General features: G+C 45.1%; 1 protein-coding gene across 4 annotated transcripts in view; it reads right to left on the bottom strand.

The window, feature by feature from the left end:
* HIPK2 (homeodomain interacting protein kinase 2) overlaps nt 1–22,765 on the bottom strand; it is a 126,962-nt gene that overhangs the window by 33,504 nt on the left and 70,693 nt on the right. For all 4 annotated transcript variants that reach the window (XM_014876955.2, XM_014876956.2, XM_088165420.1 and 1 more), the window contains exon 3: nt 173–296. In XM_014876955.2, coding sequence (XP_014732441.1) covers nt 173–296 — 124 coding nt within the window. The remainder of the gene's footprint in view (nt 1–172; nt 297–22,765) is intronic.

Raw genomic sequence — 22,765 nt, 5'->3', positions numbered from 1 at the left:
CTGGTTACCTGGAATAAATACCCAGGCGCATAATGACAATGCTGACTTGGGAGAAGAAGAATCACAGGCCCATCATTAGCAAAAGTGAAAAAATTGGCATCTGTTCACTCTGACAAGAGAATAGAAACAGATATGTGCATTTCCCAGCACCCAGGGCAATATCCATACCCACCTGATCATACTCTGAAGCTCCTGGGTACAAAGGCCAGCCCAAGAACAGCTCTGCAATGACACATCCCAACGACCACATATCGATTGCTTCACAAAAGGGTAAACCGAGGATGATTTCAGGGGCTCTGTGAAGGAAGAGGTCAGAAAACATCAGCAAGGAGACCAGAGCTGCTCAGCTGGCGTTGGGCAGCTGGTGCCCATCGTGACACTCACAGAGCTGCCGCCAACAAGTGTCACTGCTCTAACAGAGCTGAGGGACATGCTGGTCACTGGGCACAGTGCCTGCTAACCAAACATTAGTTGGTGAATATTTATCCTTAGAGAAGAGTACTGTGGCCATATACAGCCAAGAGATAGCCCTAAGTTTTGCAGCATTTTGTAAAGGAGAGAACTACCACTGCTTTCATCCAGCAAGTGGGAATATGAAGGCACCCAATCAAGGCCCCCACTCTCTCAGGCCCAGCTCTCTGTCCTGTAGAGAACTGTGCAGATCCCCTGCAGTGAAGCATCCTCTGTTCACACAGCTCTGTGGGTTCACAAACAGCCAGACATTAAATAATCATTACAGGACTGGTATAAAAGGATTACTGACTTTCTAAACAAATGGCTGTAACAATAAAACACAGAAATAATGTAATTAGATCTATTAGACCTAAGCCTTTTCCTCAGGAGGAAGTAGCCAAGAAGCCTTCCTTTCCTAGTCTGTCCCAGGCGCCTGATTAGATTTCCTTTTCCCTTCCAGCCCAAACAGTCAAAATGCAGCAGCTCTCTGGCTATGCATTTATTGCCAGCTCCAGGAGATGCCACCAAAGCACCTCTGCTCCTTCCCCTTTCCCCTTCCAGGAGAAATCTGTCCCACTGCCTTGGGGTGGTTGGAATCCTTCTCCACTGATGCTGAGAAGGTCTGTAGGATGAGATTAGATGAACTTGCTCAACTCCAGAGGCCAAGGTAAGATGTGATGAATCCTGACCTATGTACCCCAATTGTTCTGTGTTTCAAAAACTTCTCTGTGAAAGAACCTAAAATATTTTCCATATATTGAAAATCTTATACACACGAACACCTTCCTTGCTTATCCCACCTCTGCCTAGACGTCCACATGCAGTTATGTGACACAGTTCCTACTTATACAAGTATCTCCCAAAGCTTCTCTCCTGTTCTTCTTAGAACACTTCTAAAGCCCCAGCTTCTGGCTTCATGGGATGTACAGCAGGAAGAATAACTTACTTTCCCATACTCCTCTAACTACAAAGAAAAGAAAAAGCAGAAGACAGATAAAGGAAACACACACTACTTTAAAGCTTTCATCATTTCTTGGGCCCTCATGCATATTTTGGGAATGCCTGGGGTTGGCTATTGAGCAAATCAAGTGCTACCATCCAAAGCTCAAAATAGGACCCATGGTTCCCAGTTGCCCATCTGTCATCAGGATAAGATCTGACACTAGTGAGATCATACTAAGGATTACCAATTGCAGTGGAAAATATTATGTTTTAATCACGCCATTACATAGTCATGTCAAGACAAGCCTTGAGCCAAGAAACCAAGCATAATGGTAATTTTTTCCCAAAGAAGCAAAGACCCTGTAGCAAGAATCCATGCCTCATCTTCAGTCCCATTTTGGGGGGGACTTGTAATGGTAAAATTCCCAAACTAGCTCTTCTTAAACCGGCAATGCAGAACGTAAAATTACAGGAAATTCTAGGATTTTAAAATTCGAATTCTTTGTGCCATTCCCACAAACAAACAAGTCAGAAACTTATAAAGTGGCTACCTTTAGCCCTTCTAGCTTCATCTGTGCTTGTCATTGTCATCGGAACCCTACTGCTCTTTAGCCCATTGTGACAAACTTCTTATTCTAACAGCAGTTTCTCCCCATGAACAAGGGGTTAATTTTCTTCTTTTCCTCCCTATTCCGTCATCTCTGCCATCCCTACACAGCACTCGACACCTAGACAAAATGCAGAGAGAAAAAGACAGCTATGGTGACCTGAATCTCATTACTATGTAAATCCTGCATTCAAAGCCATCTGCCTCTCCCTGCCTGCCTTCCACACTGTGAACGAAATGTCCCTGGTCACTAATGAGAGCTCAGCCACGAATCGCCTGAACTTCAAACCCCTCCCACTAACTCAAGTGGAGGGGTGGACTACAGGGATATTCCCAACATGATTTTGTGTGGAAAACTCCCTGTTCATAAAAAACACTTGCACTGCTGTCATATGCAACACACATCTCCTTTTCTCTCTCCCCTTATGCTGCCAACACCTTTCAGACCCCTACAAAAAGGGATGACCCAGAATCTGAGGTTCCAAAATCTGTAGCTTTTTCCTCCTGATTCTTTGTCTGTCCAGTGGGTTTTTCTGAAAGCTCCACTTCCTGGAGTGCAGTAATTAGAAGAGAATTTCTTTTTTACATGCAGAAGAAGTTTTCCATCTTTGCTATTGGGAAGAAAAGCATGAATCAGTGTCCGTATTATTTAAATGCATAAAATGCCACTAAACAGAACACCACTCATTCTATGAATTCTAACAATGGTGAGAATGCCTGTGAGAAAGGGCTACATCAAGGTGATAGGGTGCACTTGCTGTGGTTTTCTGCCTGCCTTCATGTCATTATCGTGGTTTTTCCATGGAGAGGGAGTGGCCCTGAGGCAAAAAGATCTTGTTAACTTAATTAAAGTTATTAAGACACGTCAAGAACAACAAGCAGTGGACACCACACAGGATTCCAGATTTTCAGCCAGCAGATACCTCCTGTTTACTGTGTGAAAGAGGGAGCTGCAGTCACCAGGAGCAGTGCTCTGTCTGCTTGAGATGGCCAATGCCAAGCATTTTGGGGCAGGATGCTATGAGCTCTGTAATGAAGTCATCTGTCCACTGATAAAATACCTTTGAATCTCCACTGTGGTGGATATTGTTCTTCATGCTCAGTTATGGATGCATACATCCTTCTGCACATAGTATCTAACACGTGCAACTCCTCTCTTTCTTAACATAAGCATGTCAGTTTTTGAAGACAAGGTGAGATCTTGACTTCCATCACATGTTGTGGCACAGAGTTCCATAGGCAACCTTCTGCTTTCAATAGCATCTTAACTCAGCTGTTTAAAGCTTGATTTTCCTTCATCAGGTTTAAATTTGTCACCTCTCACTTCATGTTCACATAGATTAGTCTAGAGGTGAAGATGGAAGTGATTGAATCTCCTGTCCTTCAACACAAGCTGTTTTTATATCTCTGCCCTATTCTCCCATGTCTGCAGCAGCTTCTGGCTTCTCAGTGTACCATCCCATGGATGTTTCAATCCACTTCCACTGCCTGACCCTACAACTCCTTTTCCTGACATGACTGCTTGGAGACAGGCTGCACAGACCTAGAAAGAGTTAAACACAAGGATATTCCCCAGACTTATTTTACACTATTTGCAGAATGCTTTTGCGTTCCAGTCTTCCCTAAGCTTAATATTTTGTTTGCTTTTGGAGTGACACGAGGCATTTCAGCAGATGTTTTATCTGGGAGATCCTCTGAGACACACAGTCCTTTCTCCAGAGAAGCTGCAGTTAATTTAGGACATAGAATTATGCAGAAATAGTTCATTTTTTGTCTTCCAGTGTTTACCGCCTTTCAGTACTGCACTGATATGGCACAATGTTTTCTGTAATCTAGATCAAGTCTTTTAAATGCTCTCACTCTTTTCTGCAGCCTAATCTAAGCAAGTCTGTGATATCTACAGGCTTGAACACTTCACTACTGGTCCAGTACTTTTTACAGATAATTAATACATTAAATAACTCTGGTCCTAAAATGTGCATGCAGTCCACTCCACAACTGACCCTTGTTTTCCTAAAAGCACTCATATTTAGCTCAGCACTAAAAATGGTGTAATTCTCTTTCCCAAAGGGAAAGAAAACAGTTTCCATATCTTAAACAGTTTTTGTGTGGGATTTTTCTGTTCTGCAGCTGCTAACACTGTGTAACAAGGGAAAATGTCCTATGAAAGTGTGCACATCCGAGTATTACAATCATAAATTGGAAGGACGATTCACATGGCAGCAGACCCTCCCAAACAGCACTGAGGTCTTCAGCAGATCTCTCCATGACTGCACAGAGAAGTATTTTCTGCACCAACAATACAGGTTTTTTAACACAGACTCACCAAACCTCCCAATTGTGGAGAGGATCTTGTCTGACAGCACACAATGGAGCCAGCTGCCAGATACCTCAATACAGGCAAGAACATCCCCATTTCCCACTCTCCACCCATTTCTTGGCTGTGCATCTGCAACACTCTTGGCACAGTAACTCCTGCCTCCAGTAGAAGACATGCAGAAGGAAAACAGAAAACTTTGCCCTCCTGTCCTTCCTCTCCCACGAGCTGCCCTCGATGTCTTCCAACACAAGGCAGCACTCCCCTTCTGCATGCACAGGCACAACCTGTTCTACAGCTCACACAAATCTCACCAGCATAGACCAAAGACTTAGAAACCACTTGCCACCAGCCTGGGAAAGACTGAAGAACCCTGCCAAGAGCCCCTATCTCCAGGACAAAAGCATTCCCACTTCCCACATGTCCTACCCTTTTACGAACAAATTACTTGCCTGGACAGCAAAGGGTGACCTGTTCTTTGGCTCAGCAGTGAGTCCAGTCAGTTCCTCATCCTTTGGAGCCCAGCTTGAATGTGCCTGTGTACACCAGAGAGCTGCTGGTGCCCCAGGGTGCCAGGGTCCCTGTGCTGGCATCACCTGCAGGTCCCCAGAGGCAGAAGTGCCATCTCATCATTTGCTTGCACCTCACACACGACCCCGTCCTGCTTTCAGGCCTGCTGCTGGCAGAGTATTTACTTTAGCAACCCTGCTTTGTGGCAGGGTAATTTCATTGTCTGGTGTTTCTGTCAGGAAAATTAATTACCAGTCTAGCTCGCTGGCTTTTTCACCCACACATCACAGGACATTAAAAACAAATGCCAAAAAAATTCATTTCCACAGACTCAGATTCAGAGAGCTGGGCTCTTTCTGAATTTTAAAACTTCCCTGCAAACTGCCCTCCTCAGGGATAATTTACCACCTCTGGTAGGATCCCATGGCCAAGCGTGATAGTCTCAGCATGGACTAGTATACACATCAGACAAAAATATAACTCTAAACTTGATACTTGCTGGCACCTTGAGCAGAGAGTGTTCCTGCTTCCAGAAGAAGGTTGGGGGCAGCTGCAGGCAGTGCAGACAGACCTACAGTGAACGTGTCTCTGAGCTGGGGCACACAGCTCCTGTCTTACTCTACCTGCTCGTCTCACCTGCTCAAGCCTGGATTCCGGGAAGCGGCGGCTTTCACATCTCCACTCAGGAAGCCCTGGGCAGAGGCAGAGAGGGAGGAGCTGAGCTCCTCTGCCCAGGCAGGGATGCACTGACAGCTGCACACCCAGGGTTTCACCCCGGTCAGGGCTCATGCTCTCTCATGCACCAAGATACCTTTTGTAAGGACAAGGAACTGCATCCTTTGTGTGTCTTACAAAGGGGTTTTTATTCAAGTGCTAGAGCTCTAACCTCCTCTCAGATGAACCCTTTCTTTGGCATCTTTATGGACTCTTTCTCATACCTGCTCACTTGACTCTCGTATTTTGTAGAGGTGTCCACCTTATATTGCCATATATTATAGAATGCAGAGTTAACTCCTAGATAATAGAGGTGGAATGCACAGAGAATCTTTTTTTTGTTCATGTACTTCTTTTTGCTCTGTACTTCTCAGACTCCAAATCATTTCTTAACTGAAGGGATGTAAAAGGAGACAGGCTCATATTCTGGAAGTAAAAGGTTAAAGTTGCACTTTCCCTCATCCCTCTCCATGCACCTCTCCACTCACACAGATACCCCTGAAGGGATGCAGACATCAAATATGGATGACCCCCAGACTAAGGCCATCCTCTGCTCCAGGGCTGGGCATCTGCAGACTTTTGTGTCTGTGATAAAGACAGCCACCAGGGCCAGAGCTTAACACACCTACCAGCACCAACAGTTCCTGCTTGCTACTCCCCATCCCATTCATTGGACAGGAGAGCAGCTCTTGGCCCCACTTGTGTCACTCAGCAGGGAAATGCTGGGCTCACCCTCATTGCTGGACTTCTGCATTTCTCCTGCATCCCTGAGCAAGAGACAGCCCTTGGAGTCAAGATTCATCCCAGAATATGCAGGCATACTATGCCTTTTAGATTCCAGCATAAAGTTCCAACCATGGAGAGGTTAGTAAACACAGGGTTATTCCTGAGGGTGGGAAAGGACCACAGAGGAATGCCACCCAATTGGTCATAGTATACTGTTTGCCCACAAAGATGTATTGGTTTGAGTGATAAGGAAGGACAGTGCCACTACAGGGCCTTCTAGCAGGCTTTATATTTCACTAGTCAAACACAGGCACACCTGGCTTCTGGGACGGACTGTGGGTACAACCAGAGCCATTTCCAGGGCTGCCAAGCCACCTGTACAACCACCATTAGAAGGGAGCTCCAATACAGCACTATTCACACTGCTCTTTCCCATCCCTCAAGATCAGCCTGCAACAGTTCAAAAAATATCTGAATCAGCTCAAAAGACTGGAAGCTGGATCCACTCAGCCCTTGGTGATGGTTTATGTTACAGGACATAAATATAAACTGGAGGCTGGTAACCAGTGAGGTACCGCAGAGGTTTATCCCGCACCGGTCTCATTTAACATCTTTATCCCTGACCTGAGGAGGAGGCAGAGAGCATTCTCATTCAGTTTTTGGGTGATACCTGGAGAGACCTGGCCATGCACTTGAGGGCAGGGCTGTCACCCAGAGGGACCTGGACAGGCAGAAGGCATGGGCTGATAGAGACCTTCTGAAACACAGCCAGGAGAAATATCAGGTCTGGCACCTGGGACAGACAAGCACTGGCCACAACTGGGGAACTGCTCAGCTGGAATGGCCATGAGCACCTTGACTCGAGGGGCAGTGGGCTAGAAAGCAAGACTCTGGCAGCAGTAGGACCCTTGGAACAGGGCCAGCAGGAGAAGGAGTGTGGTAACCCACCTCTAGCCACATCTGGACACCATGTTTGGTCTGGGGATCCCAGTGGGCAGGTGAACTGGGGCAACTTCAGTGGAGGGAGGGAGAACCATGGTGTCTGTGACAGTAGCCTGCCCCTCCTCCTCTTCCACATGGAGAAAATGGTGCCAGGCTCTTCCCTCAGGTGGGCAGTGGAAGGCAGAGATGACAGACAAACTGAAACAGAAGGTCTCCCTCTGGGAATGGGGAAAACACCTCCACTGTTCAGATAAATGAACCCCCAGCACAGACTGCCCTGAGGGACCCTGCACTTGCTATCCTTGGAGGCTTTTAAGAGCCAGCAAGATGAAGTCCTGATCTTGATCTCATGGCAGACTCCACCTTGACCATCAAGTTGGACTAAATGACCTCCCAGGGCCCCCTGTCACCTGAACTTCTCTAACTCTGTAAGGTCCAGTAACCACACATTTCTCAATAGGAAGGTCACCAAGATCCCCCTACACACAGGTGAAATCCTACACAGCTGGGAGTGTTTCCTGTGGTAGAGGTGCAGATCTCAGGGTGTTTTAATCAAGTGTACATACACACAACTCTGTCTTTCAAAAACAGAGAGCAAGTTACACAACAATTACCTCTGAACTTGGCTGGAGTAATTATCAACCAAGCGTCATGAGCCTCTCATTGCTAGCTAAGGGTATTTAATAGCACATAACTCATAGAAGCAGACTAGACTACCCACCCCTGGCCACTGCTCATGTTCCACCTGGGTGCTGACTGGGAAGAGTGAAAATACTCCAGGGGATGGTGTCGGAGGTGGACAGGGCTAGCCTGAACCTCAGGGAAGTCACCCACTCCCTCCCTGCCCCAATCCTGGGCCATCCAAGCAATGCCTGTGTCACTCCTGGCAAGCACTCAGCTAGCCTGTCTTAGAGACCTCCCATAGTGGAGCATCCATAGACTCTGCTATGCCCCAAAGGACCTCACCCCTTGTAATTTTAAGGAATAATACAGCTGTGCATAGCTGACTTTATGTCATGCTTAATTACAACTTGTTGTCAATCTGGCATCTATGTAATACATATGGAAAAACATAATTTAATACATCTCACTTGACTTTGCTTATACTTGGCCTCCTGCCAGGCTGCACCTCCTCCCTCTCCTCACTCTGCCTCGGCCTCAACACATACTCAGTACCTATAACCTTGTCTCTTTTTCTCTCTTGCTCACTATACCTGTCTCCTTTTCTGCCCTCTTCCCACACTTATTATAGACATCCCACATAGGAACCCCCTACCCCTGTGAAGGGGGTGCACACCCTGCACCTGGAAACACAGTCCTATGCTGCTATGGATTTGCATCCATCTTGAAGAATGGGGAGTCACAAAGACACGTATCAGGCACTCCAATAGGATCCCCCTTCTTGCTGCCACCATCCACATGAGGCTCACGGAAAAAGCAATTTCCATAGGTTAATCCTGGAAGACTTTCAAGTAAACTACACTTACATATCAAGCATTTGCCATCCCTATGCACTTTTGTGGGGATTAAGAAAGCTGGATTCAGCCATGAACAAAGCCTGGGTCTAAATGGGGAGGGAGGGGTTCCTGCTGGGAGGCTCTGCACCTTTCTGCTCTCCTGTATACATTGTACATACACACTTCATTTAGGTTAAGGCATTAAAGAAAACCTTCTGCTCTCTTCAGCAAGAGCATGTGAGAAAATAAATTACTGAAGCCCAGAAGAGAAGGCAGTGCAGCTGTTTATGGAAATAAGACAAAAGATTTAAAAACACTTGCTTTTTTTCCCCCCTCTCTCCCATGTCAGGCTGTTTACAGAAACCAAGGGATGAAATTTTGCAGACAAAACCACTGAGAGCAGCCTGTCAGTCTCAAAGGGAAGGAGAAAGGGAGGGAGAGGGAGAGGGAGGGGAACGTAGGCTTCTTTCAGGATTATGGATCATTGCTAAATTGCTCTATCAATTATTAAACCCATCACTCAAAGTGCAGTAACCAAAATATAGCAGATAAAGCCTTTCTCATCCACTCTCTACCAGCTGCTCTCCTCCTCCTAAAGCCAGAGGGGAATGAAAATTCCCATAGTTTATATTTGATAAAGATAATTTTCCCTGTGCCTTGAAAATAAAAGATTTTCCAGACAAGGTACAGTGGAACTGAGCCTGTGGCAGGAAGACATTAAAGGAAGAATTGCCCTTTTGACTAACAGACCTAAGGAATAAAACAAAATCTCTCCAATCAATATGATTTCTTAACACTGACAGGTTAAAACATTTGTCTGTGAATAAATGAAGAAGCAGGCCTCAGCCATCAATACCTGTTAGTTGTTGTTTGCTCTTTGCCACTGCTGCTGAACAGATCTGAGATCGACTGCAGGGTGGGCACAGTCCCAGAAAAGGACAGGACAAAGGGGCACGAGGCACCTGGTCTGGCCAGTGGCTCTGTGGACAAGGAAACTGCAGCCATGCATCCAGGGTGAGACAGGGAGCCCTGGGTGAACAATGTTGAGAAGGAGCCACACAGGGAGGATAACCAGGACTTGACATCCTGCTGGAAAGGCTTCCACTTGGCTACCAGGGTCTGGATGGACCTAGTGATTCTGTGAGTTTTTAGCAGCACCACGTGCACTTGTTGGAAGCATTCACTGTATGCATCATCTGAAGCAAATACATGTCTATATGTTTTGCTGAACCTGAATCCACTAGCAAGTCCTTGCTGTGATTGAGCTGGAAATCATAAAAGGCAAAAAAATGCTAATAAACCAAATAACTGAAAAGAGAGCCAGGCCCTGGATTTAACCAAGAGCCTGCTAAGCTTGTCCCAGCCAAGCATCTTTGTACGTCCTTGGAGGAAGCCCTACTGGTCTGATCACAATCATACTCACCTCTGCACTCAGAAATGCAGGACTCCATAAACTTGAGAGGAGGAGCATAATACAGGGAGCACCTGGACCATCGCCCCAGGGGTCCACAGCTCCACGCTGAGCCAGAAGCACAAAAACACGCACAGGGGGTGATGCAACAACAGCTACATTCAGCACAGCGTGACCTCTGGTTGTTCTCCCAAACAAAGGGCCATGCATGGGGGGACGGCTGGGGCTTTCCCAGGTTGTGGAAGAAATCAGAGAATAGAAAAATCCTAATTTGAAAACAAAAAGTCCTATCCATGCCAGGCAGTGAATGGATGAGCCACAACGTATTGGGTGCAGAAATCCTCTGAAGGAGGCATCGGATCAAGAGGGGAAGAATGCCAATTATGTGCTCCCATTCATGCCACTGCAATGAAAGCATAATTCTGACTCTGCTTTCTGACCCACAGTATGCAATTTATGCAAATCCAAGCTGTTCTCGCTTCCCTCAGAGCCAAGTGTCCACCAATGCCAGAGCTGGCTCTAACTTTTTGTTTTCCTTTTCAAATCTATTGTTTTCACTGTTGAATATTTAAAACCTTTTGCTGTTGCATTTCTTTGGAAATGAAATAATAATTGAAAAAATCCCACAGCACACAGAAACAAACAAAAGTTGACTTCTCCTCTCTCCAGCCATCCTGCCATGCTCAGTTCCATCCCAAGCCCTTATCGTCCCAGCCCAGAGCCTTGCCACGTATTGGCCAAGTGAAGCTTCTTGTGTCTGATCTGCAATGTTCCTGACACTTTTGTTCGCAGCAAATACTAAAAGTTGCACCAAGCTGCATGGTGGTTTTATAGGATTAGCCCAAATACTGAGCCAACTGTCAATATAAGGCTCCAAAAGACTTCTATCCCTGGCAAACATGGATACGAACCAGACTCATGCCATGATCCTAAGATTGGTTTCACAGAACAAGTAGCAGGTCCGAGGCTAAAAATATCAAATTATTGCAACCTTCCTTTGTTTTTTTTCTTTTTTTTAAAATCATGTTTACTGGCTGCCTTCTTTTTTTATAGTTAGAAGAAGATAAAGACAAAAATAAAGTACTTATCCTGCCTGCTCCTTGCAGAAAGGAGTATTGCCCTTAACTCAGAAGAGCCACACAGATTTAATATCATTATTAGCCACAACTACTTGTATTTCTGTAGCAGAAGCCCCAGCAGATCCCAGAGCCTCACAATGCTAGATGCTAAAACATGCTAAGGGACTGTGTCTGCTCCAGAGAATTGATGATCTAAGACAATGTGTGGTGACAGGGGAACAGATTGGTGGAGCAGTTCGCCCAAGATCATACAGTGAGAGCACAGCAAAGCCAAGAAAAGAAGTGGGGTCCTTGTGATCAGTGCGCTGTATCTATCAGACCACGACTTCGACTTGTTATAGCAGGAAACAACAATAATAATACATGGATTTGAAAGCTCTTTCAAAAGAGATGGGTATTCTGAAGTAAGGCAGATTTTAAGCCAAAATGATCTGTAGATATCACCCAGCAAGACAGCAGCCATGCTGGGAACAGCACGTGAAATCCAAGGCCCACTTTTAAGCCCCGCCTGGTGAGACACAGCACCCTGCTTATGCTCTGAGGACCTGCTTGTTCCACACAGAAGTTTAAGGAAAAGCCTGGGAATGCCTGCTCATCTGCACATGGAGATCTGTGTGGCAGGGAACAGCAGGGACACCTCGGAGCTGCCCCAGTTGGCTATTGCTGCTGCAGAGAGTTGAAAATTTCCACTTTCAACTCAAGCCCTACTTGAGTCAGCACCGGCAGAGTGGGTGACAACAGCCCCCGGTACAAGCAGTGGGGAACAGCACAGATTGCAGGAACACAAATCCACTCTGAATTTAATTTATTTTTATTACATTTATATTAGGGCTAACATCTGGAAGTGTTAAGTAGAGCTCTACTGTACTAGTTAATGTAAAAAAAAAAAGTAAAAAACTTGCAACCTAATTTGGGATCCCTCATCACTCTGGAAATAAAGCTCTGGGACTTGCTGCTCAGCATCTGCTAAAACAGGATCTGCAACCAAGCCTGAACAAAATGTACTGTGGTGGCCACTATGAGTCTAGATCCTGCAGCTACCATATTTTAGGGCCAAAGACTGAAATTGCTCCCTTGTCCAGAGATGGAAGAGGGCCCTTGTAGCTGTAGCAGAAAAACAACTCTGACTTTAACTGTTAATGCCACACATTTTAGTGGAGCCAGACAGAAAACCAGGATACCAGTAGGAACACAAGTGTGATATGCAAATAGTTCCAAAGAGCCATGATGCTTAAGGGAAGAAAGGCACCTCTTCAGAAGAAAGACTTTTAAAACACAGTCTTCTGCAAAGTTAAGTTCATCCTTTATTTAAAACTATCACACAGAAAATTCAATTGTTCCCTAACGCATCTCTGTACCAAATCGGGAACCTAAATTCAATCATTAAAGTGTGAAGCTGATGAATTTAAATCCATAGTAAGTGCAAATTTCAACACAATTTTAAGTAAGGAGTCGCTCCCAACACCTTCATAACATGTCAACACATAGTCATATATTTGTTTCTGGGACTCTTCAAATGTCTCCTTTTACTGTTTCATTTTTTTCTTGCCAAAACAAATTCTTAAAGCTATCCCGATGTTCTGAAAAAACATAAACATTTTCTGCATGTTAAGATCTAAGGTGGCTATGACAGAAATTTTGGAGAGACAAATCTTGCAGGAAAAAATATCATACAAAAGAAACTTTTCCCTATACACAAGAGGAATCTGAACTGATTCCCATCTGATTAACTTTAACTTCTAATTTGTCCTTGGATCACACTGCAGTACGGATGTCATTTTTTAATTTCACTGTTTTGTAAGTAGCCAGTACTGTCCTTGTAAAGGGCAAAGAAATCCCCATATATCAGCAAAGCTTTTGGCTGAGAGGAAGTTTAGTAATTACTCCAGAGAAATAAATACAACAATCAAAAGTACTTCCCAGGACATGAAGGCAAAGATCCACCCTTTCTTGAAAGAAGGGGTTGTCTTATGTATACATTCCTATCTTCAATTATCATGACTGTCTGTAACATTTAGCTCTCTGTTAAGTCAACTGCAGGGGTCAAGAACATTTCCTGGCATTCTTCACATTTTTTTAACATGTTGCAGTTTTATCTGGTGTGTATCATATGCTTCCCCCCCGAAATGCCTGAACCGAACCCTCTTCCTCCTGACAGAGGAGTTCAGGCTTGACTGCAGCTCTCAGAAACCTCATCACTTGAGAGCTGTGTTAGGAATTAGTGAAAACAGAGCAGGTTTGGCTTTGATAGGTAAAACTGCAGTATGCTCAAGCAGCAGGGCATGCAAATGGACCAACGCCTCCCTTTAAAGGCATTTTCACCCCTTTCTAAGCCCGTGAATTTATTGCCCCCATGTCTTGGAGCTTCCCTGTCCCTCCATCAAAAAACCTTAGTGTACATTTCCTTACCTTTACTGCACCCTTCCTCAGCTCCATCCCTGCAGCTCCCCCGACACCCATTTTAGCTGTGGAAAGCTGTCATTTTGGTTTAACTGGGGCTGTGACAGAGCTGGTGCCTTCAGCACACTGGGCAGGAGCCTGCAGCTGGATGGGGGCAGGACAGAAGGGCCCTGCAGGAAGGGCGGCTCACTGCCCACCTGTGATTTACTACCAGCACACAGCAATTTTTAGGGTGCAATAATAAGGCAGCACACGAGTGCTTTACCAACAAACAAGACAGGGAAGGGAATAACTGTATTTCCCCTGTTGTTCTAAGGGGAGGTTCACCAAAAGGTTAGCGAGAAAAAAAATGCAGGCCCATCGATCACCGGGACAGCTACCCTAGAAAGGTTACCCCGTGTTCCTGCCTCATTTTTCACATCTATAATTACCCTGCCGCTTCTCCTCGCATCCCACCCATCGCCAGGCAGCAAATGCCAACCACTGCTGCTTTATTAATTATGTATTTTGCTCATGCCCATTGTCACCGCCCCACAAGATGCTACAGCAGCGACAGGATTAAGTGGTGACAACTTCTGTGATCTCCGCAGGGTGGCGTGGCCGGGGACAGGGAGCTTGAGGCCTTTTCCTGCTTTTCCTTCACCAGAGAGGGGGAACCAACAGCTCCATGTCCCATTGAGGTGGGATGGAGGTGGGAGGGATGTAGCTCTTTACATCTGCCCTGAGACAGGGAGAAGCAATGCAGGGGCATATGAGGAAAGACTGCTTCCATTCATGACGGGCTCAGATTTCTCTTGGATCTTCATCCAACCGAAATAAAATGCCAATATTGCTGAACATACTTAGCAATTCCGAAGGCACAATCCTACTCTGAACAGTGCCTGTCTAAAAACAGCAACACCAGGCTCCTTATTTACTGTATCTTCCTGATGCCCGATCTGAATGTCTCAGTTTAAAAGGAGAAAGAGGGGAAAAAAAAGAAAAATTATCTACCAGTCCAGCAAACCCAACCACGGCTTCAAGAGCCACTCTGGACTAATTTCTTGCATATTTATACACACAGACACGAGCAGCCAAATTAAGAGTTATGCAGAGATGGGCAGGGGAAGTGCAAGACAGTGATTTGAAGACAACAAATTTGCAGAGAACTCGATATGTTTCTACTCAAAGTACAGCATCACGTTTCTGATTCAGGGGAGCCAGAGGGTTTTTTTTTTTTTTTTGCTTTGAGGAAACCTAAAATAGCTTCCTTTGAGAACATGCATTCTATAATCACCACTTCATCCTTCTGCAGTATTTCTGGATCCAGGCTTTTCAGTTGTAAAATAATAGTAAATATGTATAAAATAGGGAAAACTTCTGCTTGACCAAGAAGTATTTTCTGTTCTTGCTTTTCTTCTGTCCCACCAGAAACTACAATTAATTTATGTTGTAACAATTCTAAAATCATTATTTTCTAATTGTAACCATTTCTGCAATAGAACTCAGGGTTAATGCACAGTGGAATAGAAAAAAAATTGCTGACAAAAGCAAAAAGATTGTATGACAAAAACCAGCACAATGACACAGACTTGCATGCCTGTCCTGTTTTGGGTCTCAGAGAAGTTCACACCTGTTGAATGGTAATGAAAAAAGAAGCACCTTGGAAAAGCCAGTAGGAATAGACTCAAGAGGAAATTAACTACAGAATTTCTCTCGAGAAAGAAAAATTGAGCAAAAGCTTCTGCAGTGTCTTTGACCCTGTTGAGCTTGGAGATGCTCACCTTAGGATCCTGACAGCAAAGTACTCAGCACGAGCAGGATCCAGAAAAACCAAGGAGGTGTTGTCCTCCCTCACACTGCCAAGAAAAAACAAAAGCATGGCACCTGCTGACCTGCTGCCCTTCGAGGCTAACTCATTGTGTCAAATGTGCTCCATAACACATCCCTGAGACTGGAGGTGATCCAGGCACCTCTGCCAGACTTGGCTGATGGCTGAAAGCAAGGGAAAACCCACCAGAAGCACTGGCTTTTTGCACTGATGCTCATCCCACACAGAGACAAGGCATGTGTGGCTCCTGACCAAAGAAGTCAGAATTACCATCGGCAGAAAACCTGGACCACAGAGCTCCTTTGAATGCAAGAGAGTGAAAGCCACCTACACCCTCCATCCATACCCCTTGTGCTGACTTCTCCAGTCAGGCCTGGTTTATAGTGACCTTCTTTCTTCCAGTGGAGAGGGACAGTGCCAGTGCAGTGCTCATCACCCCCTGAATCCATCAGGCAACACTGACTTGAGTGTTTCTGACTCACTGACTTGAGTCACACAAGTGTCAGGACTGACACTGTGCCCATGAATGCTTTGTTTGACTAAGAGGAAAGAGAACTCTCAAGAGTGACCACGAGATTACCAAAAGCTCCAAGTTTTGACACTGCCTGTGAGATCCTCAGGGACATCAAGAGAAGAAGATGAAATGCCCTTATTGTGAGAAAATTTATGAGACAACGATCTAATGTATGATCAACTTAAAAAAAAAAATCTAATATTTAATGATGGGAATTTTCTTGCCCTCCTGATTAAGCCCATTTACAGTTCTTTCAGGCTGATGGTTTAGCCATAAGCTGGGGCATATGTACTTGGGGACACTTCTTGGTTGTTTCTTTGAATTCCATTGTTTACTTATTAGTTACAGAAACAAAGAATAATAAACAACAGGGTAAAGAGCGACATGTTTTGGAGTGGAGCAACAGCCATAGACCCATCAGAATTGAGATGGATCCTCTGAGGATCTGTCTCACTCACTTTTAGAAAAATCCCTGTTTTCCCACTTTTCCTTGAAGCTGCACGCTAGACGAGGGAAGGATTAATTAGCTGATGTTTCTAAAGCTCTTTGAAGATGAAAAGTGTTATTTTTATTTTCAAGTCTCACCAAGTGGAAAAAAAAATCAAAAAAGAAAAGGCCAGAGAAAGACTTCTGCTGTTTCCTAGAGAGAGAGGTCTCAGGAGTGAGTTCCTGTATAGAGACTCTCCTCCAACACCATATATTAACCAGCAAGCCATCACCAGAGCTCTTCCTCTGGGCCATGCACTAACAGGGGCTCTGCCCAGCTGCCTATTTTCAGGGAACATGTAGAACTCAATATCACTGAGACCTCTCCCCCTGCACCAAATTTGTTGAATTTGTTCACCAGATTCAAAAATTAAGGGGAATGAAACAGCTGTGTGATCACACACACCTCGTTTCTGTAGAAAAGCTGACTAAAAGCAAATGAGGAAGGCCCTTGAATACAGATGCAGAGTGTCCAGCTACCCAGAACCTTGGTAGGCTATTTTTTCCTGAAGTGTAAATTACAGAAGCGATTTATCTTTCTTAAACACTTTGTACCTCCTGTTGGACTTTCTGTATGTCTCTATTTTTTTTTTCCTCCTCTTTGGCATCACGAGGATGCACTCAAGCAGCAGATGCTTGCTGTGGGGATGACTAGGATCCCCTGGCAGCTGAAGAGCAACAAGAAGCTTACAGGTAGGGTGCCCTGCCCTAGGAAGACAAAAATAGCAAGAAGACAGACAGGATTGCAATGTATTAGTCAAGCTGTGCTTAACACCCAAGACAAGGATGACAATGAGCTGTTACAGGTCAGGCCTGAAATGAGCTGGAAAGCAAGAAGGGAAAGACTCCGGTGTGTAGCCCATTTACAGCTCCTTCAACTCTGTGATCTCATCAAAATCTCACTAACACCAAATATAAACAGAATGCTTGCTCTGAGTTATCCTGTTAGGTAACACTGAATATTCATCTCACTGATGCCTAAGGTCCAGCACCAGATATATTCCTTCTCCCTGATCAGGCAGAGCTAGCAGGAACTGTCCTGAGCTGCTTTCACCAGAATTCCTCTCCCTGCTCTCAGCTCAGCAAGGCACAATGCACAAGAGCTGAGAGGTCCTGCAGAAAAACAGCCATCTGGTGAAGGGGCAGGAAGAACCAGTTAAAAACAGAGTAGCTCCACCATATGGAGAAAATAATTCAGTTGGGCAGTGTAGGAAGAAGCAAACCCTATTATAATAATTGTGTTGCCAAGTGATATTGCAGACTTGTTTTTCCCCTCACGGCTTCTGCACTGATTAAGAACAGAGCTTCCCCCATAATATGGCACAATCCCCACGGCAAGATCAAACTGTTCCACCAAGCGACTTGTGGGAATATCAGGTTAATACCAAAATGTCCACAGCATGAACTGAGCATGGAGACAGAAGCACTGCACCCCCCTACCACCTTGCTATGCTTCTGAGTTAGAACACCAAGACTTTGGGATAAGCCAACCTCGTTCAGCTGGATGGCACCCCAAGGAAAGCTGACTCAGCACAGGAGGCAATTACACTAGTGACAAGCTAGATTTGGAAAACTTCTGGCCCACCAAACCAAAGGACAGGTAATGCAAAACCTACTTGGGGCTAAGCCGCTTCTCTTCCTACACATAGGAATTCTGCCCCTCCTGTAATCATCCATATATTCAGAACAGAGTAACTTAATAAAGCCCTAATTATGAACAGGTCCTCCTAGAACAGTCCCCCTTCTTCAGGCTGTTGATAAAAATGTGCCAGGTGTGGCAGCTCCAGAAGTACTCCTTCCCCTGCCGCCCGAAGAACACACTAATTCCTTCACAGGATCCACTACCACTTGGGCTCCCAGGGTCCTGCAATCAAATTATCATCACTAAGTGCTAACTGTGCAAACGCTGAGTTTCCAAGGTCCCTCCCTGGCTCTCCTGGTCACGGTGGCAACGCCCCTTTCGGGAATACATTGGGCAAGGGATCCACCTCCACTGCTGCTCCCTGCCCTCTCTCCACGATGCTCCAGGCAGCAGTGCAAGGCGAGGTGCTGGCACCATCTCCTCGGTTAGCACACGCTGCTGCTGAGCCCGGCACACCAGGCAGAACAGATGCCTGTGCCAGGCTAACTCTGGGGCAAGGACAGATCCGGATGTCAAGACAGCCACCCCACTTTTTCCTTTGTTTCCAACCCCCACCCCCTTGCCCCTTTCTTCCTTCTCATCCATTCCCATGCTGTGGCTTTCCACTGGCTGCATTTTTTTCCAGAGACATGCATGCTTATAAACAGAGAGATTTCTTTGCTTGAGCAGTCTTGCAGCTTCCATCCAAAATGGACAAACCCACTCATTTCTCCAAGGGCGTGGAAGACAGAGAGGGAAGCACAGCCTCTTGCTGCAGACATCTTTCCCAAGAAAGCAAAACCCCAGACTGAGGCCAGTTAGCGTATTAGTCATTAATTCTGGATAAAAGGAAACATATTTGCATGGCCCTGCTTAGACAAGACTGAAATCTCAACATCCCCCCCCTCCCTCCCTGCTCTCCTTTAATACCTTATTAATATTATACGGCAGCACAAGCCAACATGCAAATAGAGCTCTATGCAAATACAGCTCAACGCAAAGACAGCTGCACTTGGTTCACTGCGTTACTGCAACTCCAGAGGAATAGCCAGGGGAAAAATAAATCATATAGATGATAGAGAAAGCATGTCTTAGCTTCCAAATTTCCAGGGAGAAAGCCATGTGTGCACGTCTGTCAGGGCAGAGTTTACCAAGTTTCATCAAGGAGATAAGGTAGTTAATACTTTGCTTAATTAGAGGCTGCAATGTTCTCTTTGGGATGCTGAGAGGATTGCCCTCTTAAGTATCTAAGTCTCTGCCTTGCAAAACCTAATTCTAAAGTGGACTTAGAAGTACAACTCTGCTCACTTAAAGGAATAGAGTCAGCTTTCCTGTACATTATTACTCTGTTTAGTATTTCACATCAGATATACTTAGTTTCTGGACAGAAACCTTGTTACAGGTTTTCCCCAAAGCACCGGCCTGCAAACAGAAACCCTGAATTTGAAAGTCAATCGCTTCCATTCCTTCCCTAGCACTGCTACCAGCATTGCATTAATTGCTGCTGGCAATCAACAGGTCCCCAGGTATAACACTAACAAGGGGCAGAAGTATTTCAACCGAAAGTGTTGAAGACAATGAACAGAATGAAAGTTTTACTTTGACACATTTGTTGTCTGGCCCTTGGAGCAGGATCTAGATAGATCAAGGGTGCTCTAAGAGCTGCTGGTAACTACCCTAGCTGCCTGCAAGCAGAATGAAGTTCCATTTGACTATCTGTGAGAAAACAGCCAGCAGGTCAGTCCTGAGGGTGTGGGTGGTATCAGAAAGACTCAAGCATTTCCCATTTCCACAAAGACAGCTGTTGGATTTTCAGAAACTTTAATATATCCAGGTAAGGCAAGTGCAAATTTATTAATTCCACTTTATGGCTGGGAAGACTAAGAGATGTAGCAGAAAAATAATTACAAGTTCACAGAAGGAAACAAGGAAACAACTTCCTTTGTCCCAGCTTTGTATGTTAGCCAAAAGATCATCTTTGAATACAAGTACCACGTTTAATAGTAATGCATATCACTGCAATTGGTGACCTTGCATTCAGAAATTCTTCTCGGCTATAAAGGATAGTTGAGAACTGATTAAGGACACTTGGAGCACTTTTTAGAACAAGCAGTCCAAGGAATGTGATTTTTGTTGAAGAAGTATTTGGAAATGAGGTTCCCAGCTGGAAAGCTCATCTGCTAGAAATGGCAAAGGAACGAGGGCATCTGTCTTGCCCAATAAATACTGAAACAACATGTCCCTGCTCTTAGCATAGGAACCATGAGTCTCCAAGGAGCTGGAGTACAGGAAAGAACTGAGCAGAACACCTTGCATCCCTTACTGGCATCTCTTACAGCTGACACCACTTCATCAGTGAGCCTGAAGGAAGGGCTTGCAGAAATTATCTCCACATGCTTCTTTCAGGCACTGGGTTTTAGATTTTTTGCAAATAGCAACTTCAAAATGTGAAAGAGAGAAGAAGGTCACAAAGCAATATAACAATTGAAATATTTACAAAGCAACATCCTGTCTCTGGTGATCATTGATTCAAGCCCAAGATGTGTTACTTTGCTGTTAACTGTTCTCCATCTATTATCCCACATACTGTTTTTTATTACAGATTATGCCATAGATCCATACCTGCTCCATAGGCAGGGCTTTTACTTATAAATATCCATATGCAGACATCTGGCATGTAGCAACACATCAGAAAGGGCCTCAACAATTTTATTTTTATTTTTAAATTTCAGTGGTACCAGTGTTTTAGCATTTTTCCTTCTTTATGTAACTGGGAAAGGGCTGAGGTGAGAAGGATCCCACACAGAAAAAGAGCTGGCTTGCAATGCAGAAGAATGAAAGTACTGCTAAGAAAATGACAAGACAGCTGGCTGCCACAAAGGGTGCCAGACCTCGTGTCTAAAATTAAAGAATCTCATGTTCTGAGGAAAGCACCTAGTCTCGCCCTTGAGTAGAAAATTAAAAAGCAAAAACTGGAGCACACCATACATATTACCACTGGTGCCCAATAAAAACCTTACACAAGCTTACCCTACACATATTGGTAGTTCCTGACAGGCTTTATTCTTCAGTGCTTAGTTTAAAGACCTGAATGAATGGAGATCAAAAAATGGCTGGTCAATGGCCAAGAGCTGGGCCCACCTTACAAGAATAGTCACTTCTGGTAGCACACTTGGGCAGCTCTAGAAAGCCCAAAGCCAAGACAGTCATAAGGCTGGCTTAGCTCTTTACCTAGATACAGTCTCTCCAGACCATGCAAGACAAAAAAGAAAGCAGGCATTTTACCCCTGCTCCAACACTGGTCATGCTACCAAACTCCTCACCCTCCCTGCCTGCATCCCCAGCAGGAGCTTAACTGTTCTGGATTGGAGGAAGACATCCTGATTAGCAGAGATGAGGAACAAAAAAGGTACCAATACAGGCAACTCCAGCGCAGGTCTAGTCCAACATCAAGTGCAAGTACCACCTGCAGACTGGGAGTCTCACCTCCATGCACAGCTCCAGGAATCACACTTCAGCCTGGCTGTGGTGGCTTCCAGATAAATCTCCTCCTGGTGGCACTGCTGTTTTAGCCAGTCTCTGCCCCAAACCCCAGACTGCCCTGCTGCTTGTGACAAGCTGGTACAAGCTCTCAGCGGATCACGGGAGGGTACAGCAGCTCTGACACACCGGAGGTGAGATGGGGAGAGGGAGGCAGCAGCGCTCAGGCAGCTGCTGTCAGCAAAGGACACATTTGTGGGCATGCCCCAAGAAGACAACTTGGTGAGCTCAGGACCAAGCTATCACACACAGGTATGTAAAAATCATGCCAGGGCAACAAGCAGAGTGACAGAGATCAGGGGAACACATTGCTGGCCCACGGCTCATTTCTCTTATGCTCCTGGCACTGTGGTCTTTCTTTCAGGTGGTGCTCGGCTGTTTGGACATTAATTGCAGATGAAGGGTATTTTCTCTCTCATGAAAGCAAAACCCCCCCAGAAGGGAGCCTGCCAGAGCAGGCTGTGATTCACCCAGCACCCAGAGGGGGGACTGGCATGTACCTCATAATGGATCCCAGACTTTGTGCTGTCCCCTGTCCTCACCCGCGGAGCCGACACGGAGGCGAGCTTGGCTTTTCATATTAACGCGTAGTAAATTAAATCTCTTTCTTTTTAGAAGGAAGGGGAGAATTTCACCACCTCTTCAGTTTCCCAGCACTTGCATTTTGAATGTGTTTTCCACCAACAGCACCAACAATGCATTTCATGTTCACAAGGCAAAGAACAGCAGTGAGAGGGAAATGGAAAATTTACCACTCCTGACCAGGTAACAAATATGGGAGAAAAACATCCCTGCCAAACAGTCTGAAGCACTTTGAAGAAAAATCTCTCATGCTTTACCAACCTCTTCCCAGATTGCTTCCATTTACAAAAAAAACCCAGTAACAACAACAAAAAAAAATCAATCAATCCCCTGTCATTGATGGAATTTTTAAAAATTAGTTTTGCACCTACTTTTCTTGAATTGCTTTAGCACTGACTCGGGAGTTCACATACTACTCCAGTCTTTGCAGATTTTCTTTCAGACATATTTTTTCTCTGGCTCTGGGCCAAGCCCTGGTATTCTTTTTACTTGGGGGAAGTCCTCAGAAAAGTCTGTCATAGATTTGTTTCAAATTATGGGTCTTTGCTTGTAAAGATTCATCTCTTCCCATCACTGACTAACACATGAAAACAATCAAGATCTGCTTGTTGGGAATTTAGCAGGATCACAGAAATTACCTAGCTGTGGCAACCT

This window comes from Sturnus vulgaris, chromosome 5 (genome assembly GCF_052056855.1).
Source record: "Sturnus vulgaris isolate bStuVul1 chromosome 5, bStuVul1.hap1, whole genome shotgun sequence".
NCBI lineage: Eukaryota > Metazoa > Chordata > Aves > Passeriformes > Sturnidae > Sturnus > Sturnus vulgaris.
The sequence above is the reverse complement of the archived record's forward strand: the minus strand, read 5'-3'. Positions and strand labels throughout refer to the sequence as shown.